Source organism: Leuciscus leuciscus (assembly GCF_965113295.1).
Source record: "Leuciscus leuciscus genome assembly, chromosome: 13".
In the NCBI taxonomy this organism is placed as follows: domain Eukaryota; kingdom Metazoa; phylum Chordata; class Actinopteri; order Cypriniformes; family Leuciscidae; genus Leuciscus; species Leuciscus leuciscus.
The window spans coordinates 28,079,267-28,098,087 of NC_138737.1; the positions used below are offsets into that span (position 1 = coordinate 28,079,267).

The following is an 18,821-nucleotide window of genomic DNA, read 5'->3' on the forward strand; positions in this document are numbered from 1 at the left end:
TACTGCCCCGGCACATTTGAAAGGCTGCACTGCACGGTACAATATAATGCAGGATCATAGTTATGCAGAGCCACAGGAGAAGGAATCCTCGTCGCCAAAAAGCAAAAAATGTATTTAAAAGGAAACGTGACCGGCGAATTCAAAACGAGGGTAAATATCGGGATAGCTTTTCACAGGTGGAAAGAGCTAATGAAGGAGAAAGACTTTGCTGGATGGCACCTTGCATGGCTGACACCGCCGTCGGTGTGTGAATGGGTGAATGTGAGGCTATGTAAAGCACTTTGGTGGCCATAGGTCTGTGAAAGCGCTATATAAATGCAGTCCATTTACCATTTACTTTGAAAGGGATGCTGAAGTTGCCTGCTTTCTTCTCGACAGGTAAGTCAAATTTACGGTCTAAATTACAAGCTTTTTTCATTGCTTGGTTGTGTAAATCATTATATAGGCAGCATAACAGTAGAACATGTACAATTAAACTCGATGAAGTGCTATTGGAAGACATGTTGTCATAGCTTCTTGGCACATAACGGCTACTGCAGTTGCAACACATAAAAATAGTATTATAATAGTATACATAATAATAATAATAATATTTAGAATAATAAAAAAAAATACATGATTTAAAAGTATAGATATTTCAGATCATACTCAACAACTGGTTTAATAAAAACTCGAGTTTTTAGCATTGAAATGATCAAACAAATTCACATCTGTATTAAACAGTTGGACAAAATTCGCTGTAATATAAAATACTCTATCAAATCTAAAAATTTAAATAAAAAGTCGCTTGTTTAAAGCAAACAGAAATCTCTTGAGAAGTGTAAAACAATAAAACCATAACCTCTAATTTGATATTAAATGCTGAACCGAAAAACAGAGTCATAAAGGAATAAAGTAACTATAATATCGGGAATCATCAGATGCGGAAGACGGAAGGTAATGTAATTTTTTTTTTTAAGTGAATCGAAAGTGCTTTTTATGAACGCCCGCTCGACACGTGACGTCACATCTCCGCGCTGCTGTTTTGGCGCGCTTTATGGAAGTTTGAATCGTTGGAGTCACACACACACACAAGTGCAGCGATGGAGCGCGTGAACACGAGCAGTGTGAGAGGATTCCTGAGATCTTGTGACGATCTGACTGAGAAGATTCGCTGTTTAATACAGACTCTAAAAACTCCTGGGTTATTTCTTCAACCCATTTTCTGGGTTATTTGTGTTGGGTTAAAATTATGGGTTATTTTTTCAGAGAGTAACCATTTTCTGGGTTATAGGGCTAATATTTTGACCCAATTTATGGGTTGTTTGGGTTTCTGGGTTATTTTTCAAAGAGTAACCCATGTTCTGGGTTATAGGGTTGGCTTTCTCTCTCTCTCTCTCTCTCTCTCTCTCTCTCTCTCTCTCGCAGTTGTTCTGGAATTTTCTCACAACAGTCGTTTGAAATAACCGTCGCTTCGCGCTCAATCTGTTTTGGCCTGTGCTTCATCGGTGCAACTTCATCTATATTCAAGGTAAGAGAGTATTTTCAGTGTTGATGTAATGTTAACTTTTCTGTGTCCATGTCCCTGTTGCTAGTTTAGCACCATTTGCAAAAAAAAAAAAAAAAAAAAAAATACGTTGCTACGTTGAGACTAGCGTTAGCCGTGGTAATTCTGTGGTTGGCATGTAGCCGCGGCTATCACCACAACATCTAGGTCTAGGACAACTCGAGCTAACGTTATCGCACACCGGACGCGATTTTGAACACGGTCCTGAGCCGTTGCTGGGTGCCGCGGACAGACCGCCGGTGTGTGTGTGTGTGTGTGTGTGTGTGTGTCCGTTACACTCATAGAGAATAATGTGTTCGAATTTTAAAGACGCGGCGCTGCGCTTCGCGTCCGGTGTGCGAGCCCCTTGAGAGAGTGCACGTCCCGGTGAGCGATACCTCGAGTTGTCCTAGACGCGACGCGGCGCTTCTCGTCCGGTGTGCGAGCCCCATAGCCGCGGCTACAGAGCGACGAGGCAACACAATAGTTGAGTTATGTTTACCAGCTGTGCCGTGCTTATCATATTATACAGTGCTCTACTGGCTGAAGTAGTTAGAGTTAAAGAAGCGGGTCAAGTCTTCAAATTGTTGCTAACCTCTATATTGCTATGTTTTCTCCAGGTCATTTTGAATGGACAGTTTTGTCGCTGATAAGCTAACTGAGTGGCAGCTGTCTGAGCTGACAGAGAATTTTAGAGGTGAGCATTTTACTCTTATTGCCCTTATATCATCTCTCTATACCTACATTTTTTTTTTTTTTATAATACTTAAATGTGTCAGTGCAAGATTTTGTGAAAGTCACAACTTCTTCGACAGTGGGGTATGTACAACCCTAAAATATTATTGTGCCTTGTCTTTAAGCTGTTATGCATAAGAATGGGCTGTCATTACACTTTTTAATGAAAGAAAATATGTCATTCACACAAAATGGGTAATGTTAATGCTGCAAAAGAACCACATTAGTTAACTAGCAATTTGGGCCATGTAAAAAAAAAAAAAAAAGCCACTGCATTACCTTAAAAGTGATTATTTGTTAGCTTGATAATGAAAGAGTGTCTGGTGAGTGGTTCACAATTGTCTCGACTTATTAACAATACTCATGTTGTCTTGTTTTCTGTCTTTCAGATAGACGAGGAGGCATTTCTTCTCTTTGATGAGGACACTATCAAAAATCTTGTCCCCAAAGTTGGCCCCAGGCTTAAATTCCTGAGGCTCTTCTGAGAATTGTTGTTTATTTTTCTATTTTTTATTTCTAATATTGTTATTACAGTGTGACCTAAAATAAATATGAAAATAAACATGTCCAAGTGTGTGTTTTTTCTTATAGATTTTTATTTAATGCAATAAAAATGTAAAAGTGCTTGAAGTGTGTAATATAATGTAAAACAAAGTTTTAGGTTATTTTTGACCCAACTCCTGGGTTAAAAAATGATCAACTAATTTTTGGGTTATTTCTACCCAGATGTTGGGGTTTTTAAACCCAACATTTGGGTCAGGTATTTAACCCATAATTTGGGTCAAAAAGCATAACCCAATTTTCTGAGTTGAAATAACCCATAAATTAGTTGGTCCCTTTTTAACCCAGGAGTTGACCCATAATGGGTTATTTTTGACCCAGGAGTTTTTAGAGTGCAGAAGAAACTCATCAAGAAGTACTTGAGCAGGTGATATTATGCGCTTACGATTTATGTGTGGATTAAAGAATAGACATTAGTAGAATAGACAAAATGGGCATTTAATGAAGATATATTTTATATCATTGTAGAATGTATTTCTGAGCACCAGACGCTCGCTCTCACTAGCATATGGACACACAATCCCATGCATGCCAAACTATCTAAAATGGTGCCTTCGAAAGGCACTAAAGTTTTTAATCATTATCAACATATTTTTTGATAAAAATAACTATAAAAGAGTTCCAAATGACACTTATTTTTGAGCCCCACAATTTTAAGCGCTCCAAAGTTCTAACTAGAGCAGGGGGCAGAGTTAAAAAGGAACTTTGTTGTTCTTGTCTAGCCTTAATTTACTGAAGGCTATGGATTTTAGGTAAATGTTTATTAAATTAATTCACAATATGTACACATTCATTATTAATCTTATGCCTAATATGATGAAAAAGGCTGTTATTTGTTTCTTCTCCTCTCACATTAAATCACATGTATTATATAGGCCTATTTTAAGTTCAAAATGGTGAAATTAGAAAAAAGTTGATTAATTTGCCTTGATTATTTTTGTCGTTGTTTAACATTTCTCAAAACTTTTCTGTCAAATATGAAATGTTTAGTTTAGCTGCTTGCACCTTATCTCGCACTTTATGACCGTTATCAGCTGGAACTCGCTCTCAGCGGCTCCTGTGAACATACTATTGTCCTAACATAGACTATTATTGTTATTGTCCTAACATAGACTATTGTTTTAACCTGCTGTGCATCTGTTCACTGTCCATGTGGCTTTGGTTGCCATATTAATTAGCTAATCTGGCCTTTGAAAAAGTGAATGTTTGAACTCTGGTGTATGCTAAATGAAAACAGGTGAACAGGTGTATGAATGTGTCTGCAGGTGTATCTAACCCTAACAACTAATGACAAACTTTATTTTTGATATTGTACATACATTTTATTCTTCTAATTGTTTGTCTTTGGTTAACACAGCTGGAGAAGAACAACAGGGAGGTTGGAAGACACAGTAGAGGAACTACAGAATAAATATGGAGAGAAAACAGCATTAAAAAGGATCAAGTCCATTGTGAAAAAAATCAGAAAAAAGAATATCAAATGTAGGAAAAGATTTATAATTTACTTTGTTAGTAGTCAATATGTTTCTCAATCTTCAATAAGCTTTACATGGTTTTGGTTGTGTATTTAATTGTTAATTTTTTAACAGATGGTGCACATTCTGGAAACATGACAAATCAACAGCCTAACAACCTTCCACAACGAGAGCATAATAATAATTTTACATCATTCGGACAGCTTAACTTAACAATTGACCAGAGGAATGGTGGGTCAATATTTGCTCCAATCATGGTAGACAAGACAATATATGGTGATGTTAACATCAGTGTGGTGAGTGTCTGATAATTTAAGAAACAGTTGCTTAGTTAAGAAATGATTTGTGTATGTTATATATTTATGTATGAGTATTTTTTGTTTTGTTTTTCAGGTGTCTCACTCTACCTCGGTAAACGAACATGGTAAGATCTCTTGTTGTAGAACACTGTGCATTCATAAGCGTGATGCTCCTGTTAATAATATGACTATCCAACTTTGTCCTGATTTTTAGAAATTCTTCAGAATGTAAGGAATGAGAGGACTTTGGAGGGAAGTGCACCACAGTCGGTCTCTCTAAACAAGATCTACACTGAACTGTTTATCATCAATGATGAGACTGACCCCATCAATAGAGAACATGAGATCTGGCAGATCGACACATAATTTAAACACATCAGCTCAGAGACTCATAAACTACAAGGAAATCCTTCAGCCACCCACAGATGAAAATATAATTGTGTGGTGATTTTCCAAATGATACAACTTAGTCTAAGTAAGAGCAATGTAGAGTCCTCGGATGTTTTAAAAACAACAAAACATTGTGACAAACTTTGTTGTATGGACAAAAATACTGTTTGAAATATTTTTGTATAAATAAGATTTAAGACGACTAAGTACAGTTTTTCAACCATCTAAAGTTTTTGAACAGACGCTGTTTAGTAACAATTATAATTTAGGTCACCGTTAGACAAAATCATTACATAAGTCTTCTAAGAAGATGAATAGAAGATATGATTTTAATAAAACTTTAACGATTTTTTCGAGAAAGAAAGTTAAGAACTTTAAACTTCAAACTTAAACAACCTTTTATTTTTAAAAGATCATATTTAAACTTTTACGATCATGCTTTGAAATAAATTTAGTACGAACAAAACTTTGGCTCTGGAAAGGACCTAAGCAGCCTATCAATAAGACAGCCTGATGGTTCACAGTTTCTAAATGTTTTCATTGTTGCTCTCTCTCTCTGAAGATGTGGTCATTTTCTCACAGATACAACTTAAGGAATTATTGAACATTTCACAGGTGTGAGATGACTTTTGTGACTCTCTAAAAATGTAAGGTGTTTTTATTTATATTAGCTAAAACTTTGTTTACATTTTATTTAATTATTTATTTCATTTTTGAAAATGTACAAATGTAGGTTTCTGTGATGGTCGTGTTTAGGTGTACATGATCGAATATGCGGTTACGGTACAAAAATCATCATGGCTATGGAAAGCCATAAAAATTGAAACTCCGCATGGACAAAAAATTATGATTGAATCTTTTCATATAAATGAGATTTAAGACGACTAAGTACAGTTTTTGAACAGACATTGTTTAATAACAATTATACCTTAGGTTCAATTTAAACAAAATCATTACAGTAATCTTCTAAAAGATAAATAGAAGATATGAATGTATTCAAACTTTAAAGATTTTATGTAAACAATCTTTTATTTTTAAAAGATATAATTTAAACTTTTAAGATTATACTTCTTATAAACTCAGCACCTTATATCCTGATCACTGAATTTGTGTGACTCTCTGACACACACACACACACACACACACAGACACACAGATGGTCACATCTCCTCTGATGTCTGATGTCCACACACACACACACACACACACACACACACACACACCCTTTGGCTGGTGCTTTTTGAAAGCTCCACAGGTCAAACGCTGGAGTAAAGAGAGGCCAGAGGGCCCTGATTTCTAAACATGTAAGATGATTTTTTATTTTCGTGAACCCGTTTCATACATTGCGTTGTTTCATGAGCTGTATGTTTTTTCTTCAACTCTATAAACATTTAACTCATTGCAATTTTTTTGTGAATCCAATTTATTTAAACTGGATAGTTCTACATTTATTTAAACTTTTGGTGTGAGGTTTTAGTAAGATCTTTATTTTATATCATTTATAATCATTTATATTCTTTTAAAAGAACTGAATGGTTTTTCAACATTTGTGTGAGATAAACTTCCACAGTTTTTCAACCTTAGTTAAATGAGCATGAGAACAGTATGTTTTTTGAACTTTAGTTTAATTGGCACGATCATTATTTTAAAGGATAGAATGTTTCTGTATGACATTGTTTAATCACAGTGTCTGAACAGCAGGTTTCAGATGTCAGAGGGGAATCCCGTGACACACACACACACACACACACACACACACACACACACACACACACACACACACACACACACACACACAGAGAGAGAGAGAGAGAGAGAGAGAGAGAGAGAGAGAGAGACGCGCACAGACACACACACACAGACACACACACACACACAGAGAGAGAGAGAGAGACGCGCGCGCGGCCCACACAGACGGTGCTTTGAGAGACTTATTGCAATTTTTTATGACTCCATTTTATTTAAACTGAAATGGTTGATTCAGTGGATTTTTTAGTAAGCTATTTTATTTCAACTTTTGGTGTGAGGTTTTAGTAAGATCTTTATTTTATATTCTTTTAAAAGAACTGAATGGCTTTTCAACGTTTGTGTGAGATAAACTTCCACAGTTTTCCCCTTATCAGTTTCACAGTACAGCCCGGATACGCTCAGGAATATGTAGGGAGGATCGTGTGTGATACCAACTTCAAAAACACACACTAACTGTCATGTTCAAAAGGCTTCAATAGGCTTCAAACAATCAAACTTTCTGTCATATAGCCATGACGTATTATTTAATCACAGTGTCTTCAAAAACACACACACTAACTGTCATGTTCAAACTGGCATCAAACTAGCTGTCAGATACCATGACATATTGTTATAACACTTTCTGTCAATATCAAAAGGCTTCAAAAGCCTTCAAAAGGCTTCAAAACCCGAAACTAGCTGTCAATAACATGATCAAAAGTCATACTAACTGTCAACCTGTCAATCAAAAGTCAAAACTAACTGTCAAACCCCTTTGATCCCTTTGATATCTTTGATCTCCCCCTTTGATCTCCTTTGTTCTGACCCCTTTGATCCTATGCCAAAAGGGGCGGGACCTGTCACCGGAAGGGGCGTGGCACCTGTCAATCAATCATTTTTTGACAGGTGTACCAGGGTATTCACTACTATCCTGTCTTGTTTTGCCCCCTCGTGGGTTTTGTTTTCCCTGTTTTTCTGTAATAAACGTAGTTCACTTGAATACTGTCTGTATTTGGGTTCATCTCCTTGCACCATCATAACAGAATGAACCGGCCATCTAAGTACCCAGCAGACAGTATGTCCCTTAGTGCCAAGCGACTATCGGACAGCCGAGAACAATGGTGGCAGTCAACTATCTCTGACACGAAGAGTGGCAAGACTCCGTTACCCCCTCAAGGAGAGATGTCGTTGAGAAAGTACGCCCAGGTCGTGGAAGAGAGGAGGTTTTTCATACCGGAGTTCCTCCTCAATTCTTACCTCATCGCGGGTCTCAACGCTCCTCCACCCCTGGCAGAACGAGAGAAGCTGGTCTGTCGCTCATTCAGTGATATGGTGGACTGTTTGTGTCGGAAGGAGCCGCAGGGTCCCACCGTGTCGTCGCCACCTGCCAGCCTTCCAGTGATCCTGGAGGGTCGCGTTTTAGCCGTTGTTACGCAGGGGGACCAGGTGCGCTCCACTTCGACTCCCGAGGTGTCATCCGCACCTGTAAGTCTCCGCGGTAAACGAGGGAGACGGTACTCGTGGAAGTCTGCTTCGGAGTCCTCCTCGACTGAGTCTGTCCTGCCTGAGACTGTCCTCCCAGCACCAGTTTCGGTCCCCGCTGTGCTTCCCCTACCTGTCACAAGCCCGGCTTTGGTCTCTGCTCCACGGCCCAGGAGAAAGAAGAGGAAGAAGGGAGTCCCCTGTCTGCCGTTCAGTCTTCCCCTGGGTCAGTGTCAGTTTCTCAACCTACCGCTGCTGCAGAGAGATCCGTCCCTGAGTCTGCTGCAGTGAATGCCGTCCCTGAGTCTGCTGCCGTAAGCGCTGTTTCTGAGCCTGCAGCGGAGGGGACTGCTCCCGAGTCTGCTGCTGAGAGCGCTGATCCCAAGTCAGCTGCTGTGGGAGCTGCGGCCGATCAAGCTGCAGAAGCAGTCCTGCAATCGGTATCAGCTCGTCATAGGATGCCTGTTGTCATTGCCGCTGAGGCTTTATCTAATTATTTGTCAAGTCTTGTCAAGATCCTAGAAGTTCCTTCCAAGCCTGTCTTGTCTTCAAGTCCCGAGTCAGCGTCGGAGAGTGCTGTCCCCGAGTCAGACGCAGAGTGCTGTCTCCGAGTTAGCGTCGGAGAGTACTGTCCCCGAGTCAGACGCAGAGAACGCTGTCTCCAGGTCAGCTACAGAGAGCGTTGTTCCCAGGTCAGCTGCAGAGAACGCTGTTCCCAAGGCAGCTGCTGAGTGTATTGTCCCCAAGTCAGCTGTAAGGAGTATAGTTCCCGAGTCGGCTGCACGGATTGCTGTTCCTGAGTCGGTTGCAGAAAGCGCTAATCCCGAATCAGATATGAGAAGCACTACTTCCGAGTCTGATGTGAGGAGCGCTGGTTCTGGTTCTACTGTGGAGTTCTATGACCCCGTTCCAGCTCCGCTGCCTGCCGCAGCATTGCCTCTCTCCACTCCTCGGCCGCCTACTACACCCCCTGTCATGTATCCTGTTCCGTTACCTGCTGTTCCCCCGGTCACCCCCGCCACTTCTCAGCCCCGGACTGTTTCCCCCAAGACTTTTCCTCATGTGTCCCCATCCAAGTCTGCCCGGAATCCTCATCCTCAGCCCTCGTCCCGAAGACCCAAGACCCCCAGTCCACCCATCCACCCTGGATTATCCCCCATGAACTCTCTTGTTCCTCTGCCCCCCCTCCTGTGTTTGTTAGTTTTATTGTTGCATCCCGACCCTGTTGTCGTGTTTTCGTGTATGCCTTTATTGTTATTTGTCATGTTTTGTTGGTTAGTGTCTGTGTCTCAGTCCGTCATGTCCCGCGTTTGATGTCCCCTTGAGGAGCGTCTGGAAGCCGCTCCTTAAGGTGGGGGTTCTGTCATGATTCTGCCTTCCTGTCCTTGATTTTCTTTAGTCTTGAGGCAGGATCATGACAGACCTGTGTTTTGTGTGCAAGCACATGGCCTTTTGTTTGGGCCATGTGCTTGTGTTGTCTCGTTCTCTTGCCCCGCCCCCTTGTTATCATCGTTTTGTCATTATTGCTTTACCCTTGTCACCTGTTTCCCTCATTAGTTTCTCCCTATTTAATCCCCTTGTGTTTGCTGTCCTGGGCCGGTTCATTGTCATTCATTATGTGAAACCAACCGTGAGTAACTTGTTGAAAGTCTTGTGAAGAGTTTGATCCTGTCTTAGACAGAAAACTGAACAATAAACTAAGAGTTGAGTCTTAGTCTAGTCTTGTTAGTCTAATATAGTCGATCCTGTCTTGTTTTGCCCCCTCGTGGGTTTTGTTTTCCCTGTTTTTCTGTAATAAACGTAGTTCACATGAATACTGTCTGCATTTGGGTTCATCTCCTTGCACCATCATAACAGTTAGTTTCATGTCATGTTCCCAAGGGGACCAATTAGAGTGACACAGACCGAAAACGGGGCTAGGCTATGGCACTTGTTATGCACATGTAATCAATAAAGTTCATAGTAAGAATTGATACTGCTTTAACCGTCCATTCTGTATAGTTTGATAAAACAGAACAGTATGAAACAATGACTATGTACTGTAGGACATATCAATATAACATGCTCTACAGTTTCCTTTTGATTACAATTTTCACACTTTTCTGTTTCATGTTTCCCTATTGTCTTCAATGTACTATTAAGTGCAGAATGCCCAAATCTAAGTCTTGATATTATTGTTTCTATTTCTCCCTGTTATTCTGCCTTTATCTACGATTCTTTGACTATTAAAACCATCTTCCTGTTCTTTCTTCCTCCCACTGTTTTTGCCATCTATTCCTCACATGTTGATTTCAGTCTTACTATATTTTACCATAATGTCTATGCCAGCTTTATTTGTTGCTTCCTTTGCACACTCATCTGCAATCTCATTCCCTTTTACTCCTTCATGAGCTGGTACCCAGCAGAAATTCACTTCTGTTCCCATCATCTGAATCCTATACAATGTCTGAAGGATCTCAATCAGCAAATCTGCTCTGCTTTCTGTATGACCTGTTTCTAATGTTATTAATGATGAGCTTGAATCAGAGCATATCAGTGCTCTTTTATCGATTTTGACATTGAATTCTGAAACTGTGAATGCCACACCTACTTTGTTGTCTATATTTTTAGATGCATCTGAATATACCTATGTATTATTTGAGCATTTGGATTGTTTTCTTGTTCCTTATCTAATAGTGTCATATCTACAGTAAGTAAAAACCACTGAGGAATTGTTGACCCTGGCACTGTTGGACTTTATCTGAGCACATGGCACAAGGCAAGCCATGTGCTCACACCAAACATGACAAAAACACATGCACATAGCCAGTGAAAACAACCACAAGCCATGTGCTCACACAAAACGAGACATGAACACGCAGCTAATGACACATAAGCTGCGTGTTCACACAAAACATGACAACAAGAAAGCACACAGCCAGTGAAAAACACCAGCCGATACTACACAAAACACAATAACACACACGGACAAAAGAGCGTATGACCTGAGCGAACTCAAAACCACACGCTCGCACAACAAGACAGAAGATAAAACACACAGAGCATGTCCGGATCCCGACACAGAACTGAAACCAAACTAGACAGAAGTTTCCATCTTAAAATATATATATAAATTACGTCATATGCTCTCATTGACAAATGCGGAAACAATTAGTTCTTGCGTTCATGACATCAAGGCTAGATTATAGTTAAGCTCTTATGGGTGGTTGCCCTGCATGCTTAATAAACAAATTACAGTCCAAAACGCAACAGCTCGAGTTCTTACCAGAACCAGGAAGTATGACCATAGCCCTGTTCTGTCAACACTGGATTGGCTCCCTATTAAACATCGTATACATTTTTAAATATTGCTGATTTCTTACAAAGCACTAAATGGTTTAGCTCCGCAGTATTTGAGCGAGCTCTTAAAGCATTATAATCCTTCTCCCCTGTGAAGGCCAGATAAAGCATTGTCGGGATTTTATCGCTACGCGGAAGCGATAAAAAATCTGTATTATAATTTTAAGGCCAGACAAGTAGTTTGTTGAGGGTTGGTTTGTAGGGAAGGACTACACGCCTGCACACATATATTCAAGCACGCATACATAGACTGAACTCGTAATACGCATGTGCACGCCATCAGCATTCTCACGGGTTCGCGTTTTTGAAGTTTGCGCTGAAAGAACTTAAGAGTTTTCTGTTAAAACAGTGTCATGTTAGCAACACGAGGTAAGGTTGGTCCGTGTACGTTTTGATAGTTTGTTTTCCGATTTGAAATGAAATAAGCAGAAACGAGAAAACAGTGCCATTATTCGTTTTTTCGGCTTGATTTTTCGTTTTTTAGTTCACAGGCAAAAAACGAATAAATTACTTCAAAATTCGTTTTCCACATGTGAACGGTCATGAGACGCCCCCTTCCGCCGATTGGTCAAGCAAATCTGAGCATGTGACGTCATCAGTCGTCGCTCAGGTCTGTTCAACAAAATAATAGTCCTCTACTATGGCTACCGCTTCTTAAACTGTACAGGGCAGGTCCTAGATTGGGCTTTCTTCTGTGCAACTTAACGCGTTTCACAGAAATATTTACATCAGAAATATGAAATATTAGTCTGCCACCAGCCTGTTTTATTTAGCTGTGCGGAGTTAAATCTGTGTGGTGAAGCTGTGCTAGACAGCGCCGAGCGGGTGAGGCACAGACCTATGTTCAGTCAGCAGTCAGAACTTTTCTTTTAGACAGTAGCCTACGCTCCGTTTTGGACACGGGATGGTCATTGCAAATACTGTAATGCCAATCGGCTGAGGGTGGGTGATGGTGAAAGACATTTTTACTGAAACTGTAATCATAGCCGCGACCCGTGAGAATGAGACAGATGATTGACAGGACGATAGCGGAGGCAATTAATGCGCAAGATAACTTCTGTTAACAAAAAAATTTATAAATAAGTGTTTAATATAAGTGACTTTGTCTTTGTTTTATTGTTTTTGTTGTTTTCAATCAAATAATAGTGAACTATAAGCGAGTTTTTTTTTTCTATTTTATTGCTGTTTTTTCATAAAAAAATGATCATAACAACTTATAAAGATCAAAATCTACAGAAGACATTAACAAATAACACTGGTGTTGTCAAAGTTAACTAATCAGTGGGAAAATGTCCTAACCGGCACAACCCTATTCTTAATGTTGGCTACATGTTACAGATTTAATGTTGAGCACATAACATTAAAGGCTTCTAAACATACCATTACACTTGGTTGAAGAGTCAAGAAGGATGTGTTAATTTACTGTAACCATCATCACCTGATCTCATTTCACTTTAACTTTCTTTGCTGCTGCAAATGTGTTTGACAAACACCCTATCACAGCAGCCAAAAAAAGACAAAGGATATAATAAGAGTTAAGAGCCCAACTAATGGAAACACTAATCACTGTTATGGTGATTTCAAATGAAACACATTAGAGTTAAACCTCTGTTAAATCTCAATAAAAACTTTTGTAGACGTCTGACAGAAATAAAGTCAGTCTGGTTGGTAATAAGTGAAGCTGGTAATGCTGTTTGTGGAGTTGTTTAATCCTCCTCTGCTGAGATCTTCAGAGATTTAATGCCTTCTTTTCTCTTCAGTTGATTTCATCTAAGGCTGTGGCTGAAGTCAGTTGTAGGTCTTGTGTTTCTGCTCATCTCTTTTTCTGTTCTCTTCTTTCCTTCAGTGATTCTGCTTGTTAACAGGCTTATTAAGGCTTAAATGACTCCATATTTAATAAACACAGATTTTGTGGCTCAGATAAGGTCCAGTTCTGGTTTATTTCTTTGCTCTTGGCTGACATGTGGCATTGCTATGGCCTGCTTGTGGCCCAGATCTGGCAAACAGGAGCAGTCCGCCCAAGTGCCATTATTCCACGTTGCATGTGGGCCAGCATGGGCAGGAAAATACATGGTTGGGGATCAAAGTTCACACAAACAAAACAAAAAACTGTCGTGTTTTGCCTATAGGCATTGGTTAAATTGGGCCAGGGCTCTCCGGGCTCAGCCCCGGCACATAAGCCTGCTCGTTTGTGTCCTGATGTGCCTGTTTGCAGTCAGTTGCCTACTGGAAAATATGTCACATAAAATTTGATGAAAGTGATGCTTTTGAAAACATATTTCTGACAATAAATGAAAGATTTTTGAAATGGCATGTCTATTTTGTAGAACAATCGGAAAACGGCCGTATTCTTGTTCAGCTGCTTAATCTCGTCGTCAGTCGACCATGATCGCGCACCGCTCGCGCATGCCATGCGCATCTAGGTAACGTTAGGCTACTACTCAGAACTCCGACACGGATAAATGTATGCAGCAATATATAATGAATGCTCCTGGGAGATCCATATTTGCGCAGGATGTGGAAGCGCGCAAAAGTTCCAGAACCTTCTACTGCCTTAAAAAAAATAATAAAAAAATAATAATAATTCACGAGCTGCTGGCCGCTGCTGCAGCAGCAGATCAATTCTGTCAAGTTCAGCACATTGATTGTACAAAAAGTCCCCTGGCCTTGAATGACAAGGTAAGGAAAACAAGACTAAATCAATATTAAATAACCAAGACTAGGTTGACCATGTGATTTTTCTCAGGAGATGTTTTGAGCATTTTACTTCAGACACCGGATTATCAGCAAACTGCCAAGAGAACTGCAAGCTGGCTACTCAAAATAAACTAGCAATCTATTCAGTCAGCATATTTGTGTTTGATCTGTGTGAATTAGAGAAATAAAAGACTTGCTAGACCTACTTTTAGCTACCAAGCAACCTTTCCACAAGGATAGATTGATTTTATTTTTGTGACTTGTGCATACCTTGATGTGAAATGACGCAGAGTAGGCTGTGTGTGTGTGTGTGTGTGTGTGTGTGTGTGTGTGTGTGTGTGTGTGTGTGTGTGTGTGTGTGTGTTGCATAGACTGTAAAAAATAGGTGTGTTGTAGTCATAGACTGTAAAAAAATATGGACGTAGTGTCCGTGACGTCACCCGTAGGTTTCTGAAGAGCATTTTCCCAGATAGCATGTATAATCGGCCCGAGCTCGGCTGCCCCGCGGCGCCTGCGGCTCAGACTCGGCATCGGCGTGTGTTAACCGGGCCGATTGTGGCCCGCAGCTCGCTCTGGCACATGCATTTTTGTTACGGCTGTAAAGCACTGGGCCGATTCATGTTCACCGTAACTGGTCGGCTCTGCTGTATGATCTGGACCACTTCTGGAAATGACTCGGCTTAGGTTAAATCAAGGATGGTTTTAATGTAGCAATAATTAACATAAAAATTATTTATCTTAGTATGTTATACTCGTCGAATGTCGTTGTCCAAAACAAAATATATGCGGTAAATAATAATAATAATAGAGTCATTTTGCACAGAGCAATTTTTAATATTTATAACCATAGCAAAAATATTTAGTTGTCATGAAGATTCTTTACGTGTATTTTAAAAATGCATGGGCGCTCGACATCACTCGCACAGTCACGGTGATTGCAGTCGCGCATCGGCTGACTGAGTAGTTGGGTAGTCTAAAATTAACACTGAGTCTAAAATTCATTTTACTGGCTATTTCAAATGTTTACCAGCAGTGACGGTTAAACTCTGGGCGCTCGGCTCAGATGCGTTTACCGGTATGAAGCCGATTTCAACAGTTGCTGCAGCGAGCGTCAGCACGCAAGACGTGTGCACAACTTTCGGTGAGATAAAACTCAACGCCTGACTTAAAATCATCCCTTTTCGATCCTGCGTCATTACAGTGAACTTGAGGTAAGTTGTGTTCAATTTCCTTAAAAAGCATCAACATTTCACGCCGAGCATAGTTTCAATCGAGTTACGTCAACCTACATATTTCGAACTGTTGCTGATTAAATGTTGATTATTATCGATCCGTTTAAACTTTGTTCATGTTCATTTGACAGTGCTTCCCTAGATGAAACGAAAAGAAAGAATTCAGAACTCGAATTCTATTAATTAGGACAACAATATACAATTTTTGTCTGAGTAAAGTAGTGCAAATGGGGGTAATATGAAAGCTTTTATGGCGCGAAGTTAACGAAGCTAACATTGACTAACGTTAGCTGCGCTGTTTTTGCGCTAGCAGCTCATATTTTCGTTCTGCTAGTTGGCAAAGAATTAGTTGCTAGGCTAGACACCATTTTTATTGAATGCAATTTACGTGAATAATATTTACGAGCACAGTCTTTGATCTGTGGAAGAAAATAAAGTGGAACAAATGTTAGCTGGCTTAAGGCCAATTCATACCGCACAGACAAACGGCAACAAACACGTTTTGTCCTAAAGTATGTGCACATTTTGATCCTGTAAGAAAATATTTATTTTACTTATGTAAATAGAGGAATGATGTGGGACTTTGGTCTGCTGAAAGCTGGGTCATGTCTGTTGCTGAGTGAGATCGGGACTCTTATTATGAAAATGAACTGAGGACTCTTATAACGGTAGAGGAGCAGCTACGCCTGCGCCGGCGACCTCACAGTTGCTGGGGATTATGATTACGCTGACACGTTTGCTCCTGGTTTTACAGGTATGCTATACAACATATGTTCATGCTGCAAATATTTTGTGTATTAATGTTCTGGGTTGTGAAGATCTATGTGCAGACCGTCCGCCATTTTGTGAACGCTGTGTATGACGTCGTGAAGTGCATTTAATGGCCTTTTGCACAGGGGCCTGTAACAGATGCACTCTCGACATTTAACAATATAAAACGAGAAGAAAGTTGTGTCTGAAAGCTGCAATCTTTTACTTGTATTGGTTAAAATGAATGAATATATCGTGTTTTTCCGTGGGTGCTTGAGTTTGTCGGTTTCTGTTGGGGCAGTGTGAACATGACACTTATTTTTCATAACATTCTGAATACAACGACCAACTTTTGTTGGTGACTTTTTTTTGTTGGTGTTTGCTGGCGTTTGTCTGCGGTGTGAATTGGCCTCTAGTTGTACTTTTATGGCGCAAACTGAAATCGCACTTTATAGCTAACATCAACATTACCTTTGGCTAAATGCGGTCTGTACAGACAGGTTTGAAAAGTTTATTAGCTACCCTAGGGCTGGGCGATATGACTGAAAACTGTATCATGATGTAAGCGTTTCATATCAGTCGATAATATTGATATTTTTTATGACCTATTTAAAATAAGGACCAGGAGAAAAATATATTACATTCAACATTTTTATTTTAAACTTAACCTTCCTCTGATTATAATCCCCTCAGTTATAAAGGCAGAAATGTCAACACAACCATGGAAAGCAACACCATGGAAGACACAAAAGACAGGTCTTCTCAGGAGGCTGTGCCTACAGGTAGGAATTCTACAAAGTGAACTCTCTCGGTTTACTCTGACATATCTACGTACAATGTTTTGCTACTAATCTGTTATGCCTGCTTTTTCTTGTGTCTTACAGCAATTGCTAAGGAGATCCTCATCCAGCTTGATTCTATCAGAGAGCAGCAGTTGCTCATCCTGATGCAGCTCCTACAAATCTCCAGCAGTTCCAGACTTCACGCCAGACCCAACACATTTTGGGCTCCTACTTTCAACTATTGAGGAGCTACAATGTTTGGAGGAGACGATAAAGAATCCAGAGGAGAAGAAGAATTTGGTGAGTTAAATTATGCATTAATCAGATCATTCCTAAAAGTCAGTCCCCACTCTCACTCATGCTATATATCCTTAAATAACTAACGAGTTACATGTCTTTGTTTCAGACTGTTCTCCTTGGAATGGTCGGAGGCATGACTCTTAAAGACACTGTGGGGCAGGTCCTGAAAAGAGCAATGAACACTTCGCTGGCGAGACTCATTAAAAGTGTGGTTCTGGGTGAGTGTCAGTGCTGGATAACTGCACTGTGGTGACATCCCAGGGCTCTACAGTGCAACCTATTTATTTATTTATTTATTTACTGGCTGTGACGGTGACAAAGTATTTAGGAGCACCAGTGCGACTGACCTGATCAGGTTCTATGGGTGCACCCTCCATTGAAACTAGAGCTGCAACGATTCCTCGATTAAAGTCGAGCACTCGATTAAAAAAAATCCTCAATAGCAATTTACCCGTGTTGAGTAACCGGCAAAATACCGGAAGTGGGGCATTCCACAGACGAGAATCCATGAATAACATTATTACACCGTTTTCTAAGGCTACGCGATCTATTTAAAACCATTTACAATCATAATATAGCATAGTGCTATCATGAAATCACAAAGGCTGTGATTTAGTTAAGAATATGCGCTTTTTAAAAAAAAAATGCCCCGGCAAGTCATTTTATCAAATACCGCCTTTTAATGGGTAGGTTAATTTGTCATTGATCAGAAGGTGCTCCTAAATTTTTGACTGTGCTCCTAAACTTTTTAAATTAAAAAGAAATGTAAGTGTAGAGCCCTGCATCCAAATTAAGTTTTGGTGGTTGCTGAGTAACATCACGTGGTCATGCTGCCCTCTTCTATCTTGTGTTTTTCTCAGATGCAGTCCGCCGCAATGCCCTGACCAAAGATTCTACAGAAGAGGAAACAGAGCTGCTCATCACCAGGTGTCTGTGGTTAGCCTCTGATAGGGATGGTGGCCGAAGTCAGAGGGCGAACAGGCAGACAACGTAGACAACTCAAATATCGCGGTGGGCCAGAATTAAATGTTTCAAAGTTAAAAATGTTGATATTGGAAAATGGTATTTGAACTCCTTGATTCTACATTAATGCTGTGATATTATTTCTATTCTATTCTTTTCAATTCAAATCTGTTATTAAAAAGTGTGTGCGTAGACTACTCAAAAACGCAGTGGGCCAGAATTAAATGTTTCAAAGTGAAAATGTTGATATTGGAAAATGGTATTTGAACTCCTTGATTCTACATTAATGCTGTGATATTATTTCTATTCTATTCTGTTCTATTCTATTCTTTTCAATTCAAATCTGTTATTAAAAAGTGTGTGTGCGTAGACAACTCAAATGCAGTGGGCCAGAATTAAATGTTTCAAAGTTAAAAATGTTGATATTGGAAAATGGTATTTGAACTCCTTGATTCTACATTAATGCTGTGATATTATTTCTATTCTATTCAAATCTGTTATTAAAAAGTGTGTTTATCCTATTTTTGTAGTGTGGTCCAATAAAAAATGCATTAAACATGAAA

The 18,821-nt window shown here is 39.8% G+C and overlaps 1 protein-coding gene and 2 long non-coding RNA genes across 5 annotated transcripts in view; all 3 read left to right on the top strand.

Annotated features, from left to right (window-relative positions):
- LOC309512282 (uncharacterized protein) overlaps positions 1-5,089 on the top strand; it is a 65,494-nt gene extending 60,405 nt beyond the window's left edge. The window contains exons 2-5 of the mRNA XM_082187803.1: positions 4,179-4,303; positions 4,411-4,592; positions 4,690-4,720; positions 4,810-5,089. Coding sequence (XP_082043929.1) covers positions 4,179-4,303; positions 4,411-4,592; positions 4,690-4,720; positions 4,810-4,961 — 490 coding nt within the window. The 3' untranslated portion in view covers positions 4,962-5,089. The remainder of the gene's footprint in view (positions 1-4,178; positions 4,304-4,410; positions 4,593-4,689; positions 4,721-4,809) is intronic.
- On the top strand, positions 1,449-2,826 carry LOC309513257. The gene is made up of 3 exons (XR_014211383.1): positions 1,449-1,510; positions 2,146-2,222; positions 2,650-2,826. It is a non-coding gene; the product is annotated as an uncharacterized lncRNA (long non-coding RNA).
- Positions 5,090-15,195: 10,106 nt separating the features above from the next.
- LOC309512596 lies at positions 15,196-18,821 on the top strand. Of its 3 annotated transcripts, none has more exons than XR_014211097.1 (5): positions 15,196-15,442; positions 16,907-16,995; positions 17,098-17,295; positions 17,402-17,513; positions 18,156-18,821. It is a non-coding gene; the product is annotated as an uncharacterized lncRNA (long non-coding RNA). The 3 variants fall into 3 exon arrangements; XR_014211098.1 differs by lacking the exon at positions 15,196-15,442 and adding an exon at positions 16,147-16,217; XR_014211099.1 differs by lacking the exon at positions 15,196-15,442 and having other exon boundaries at positions 16,243-16,995.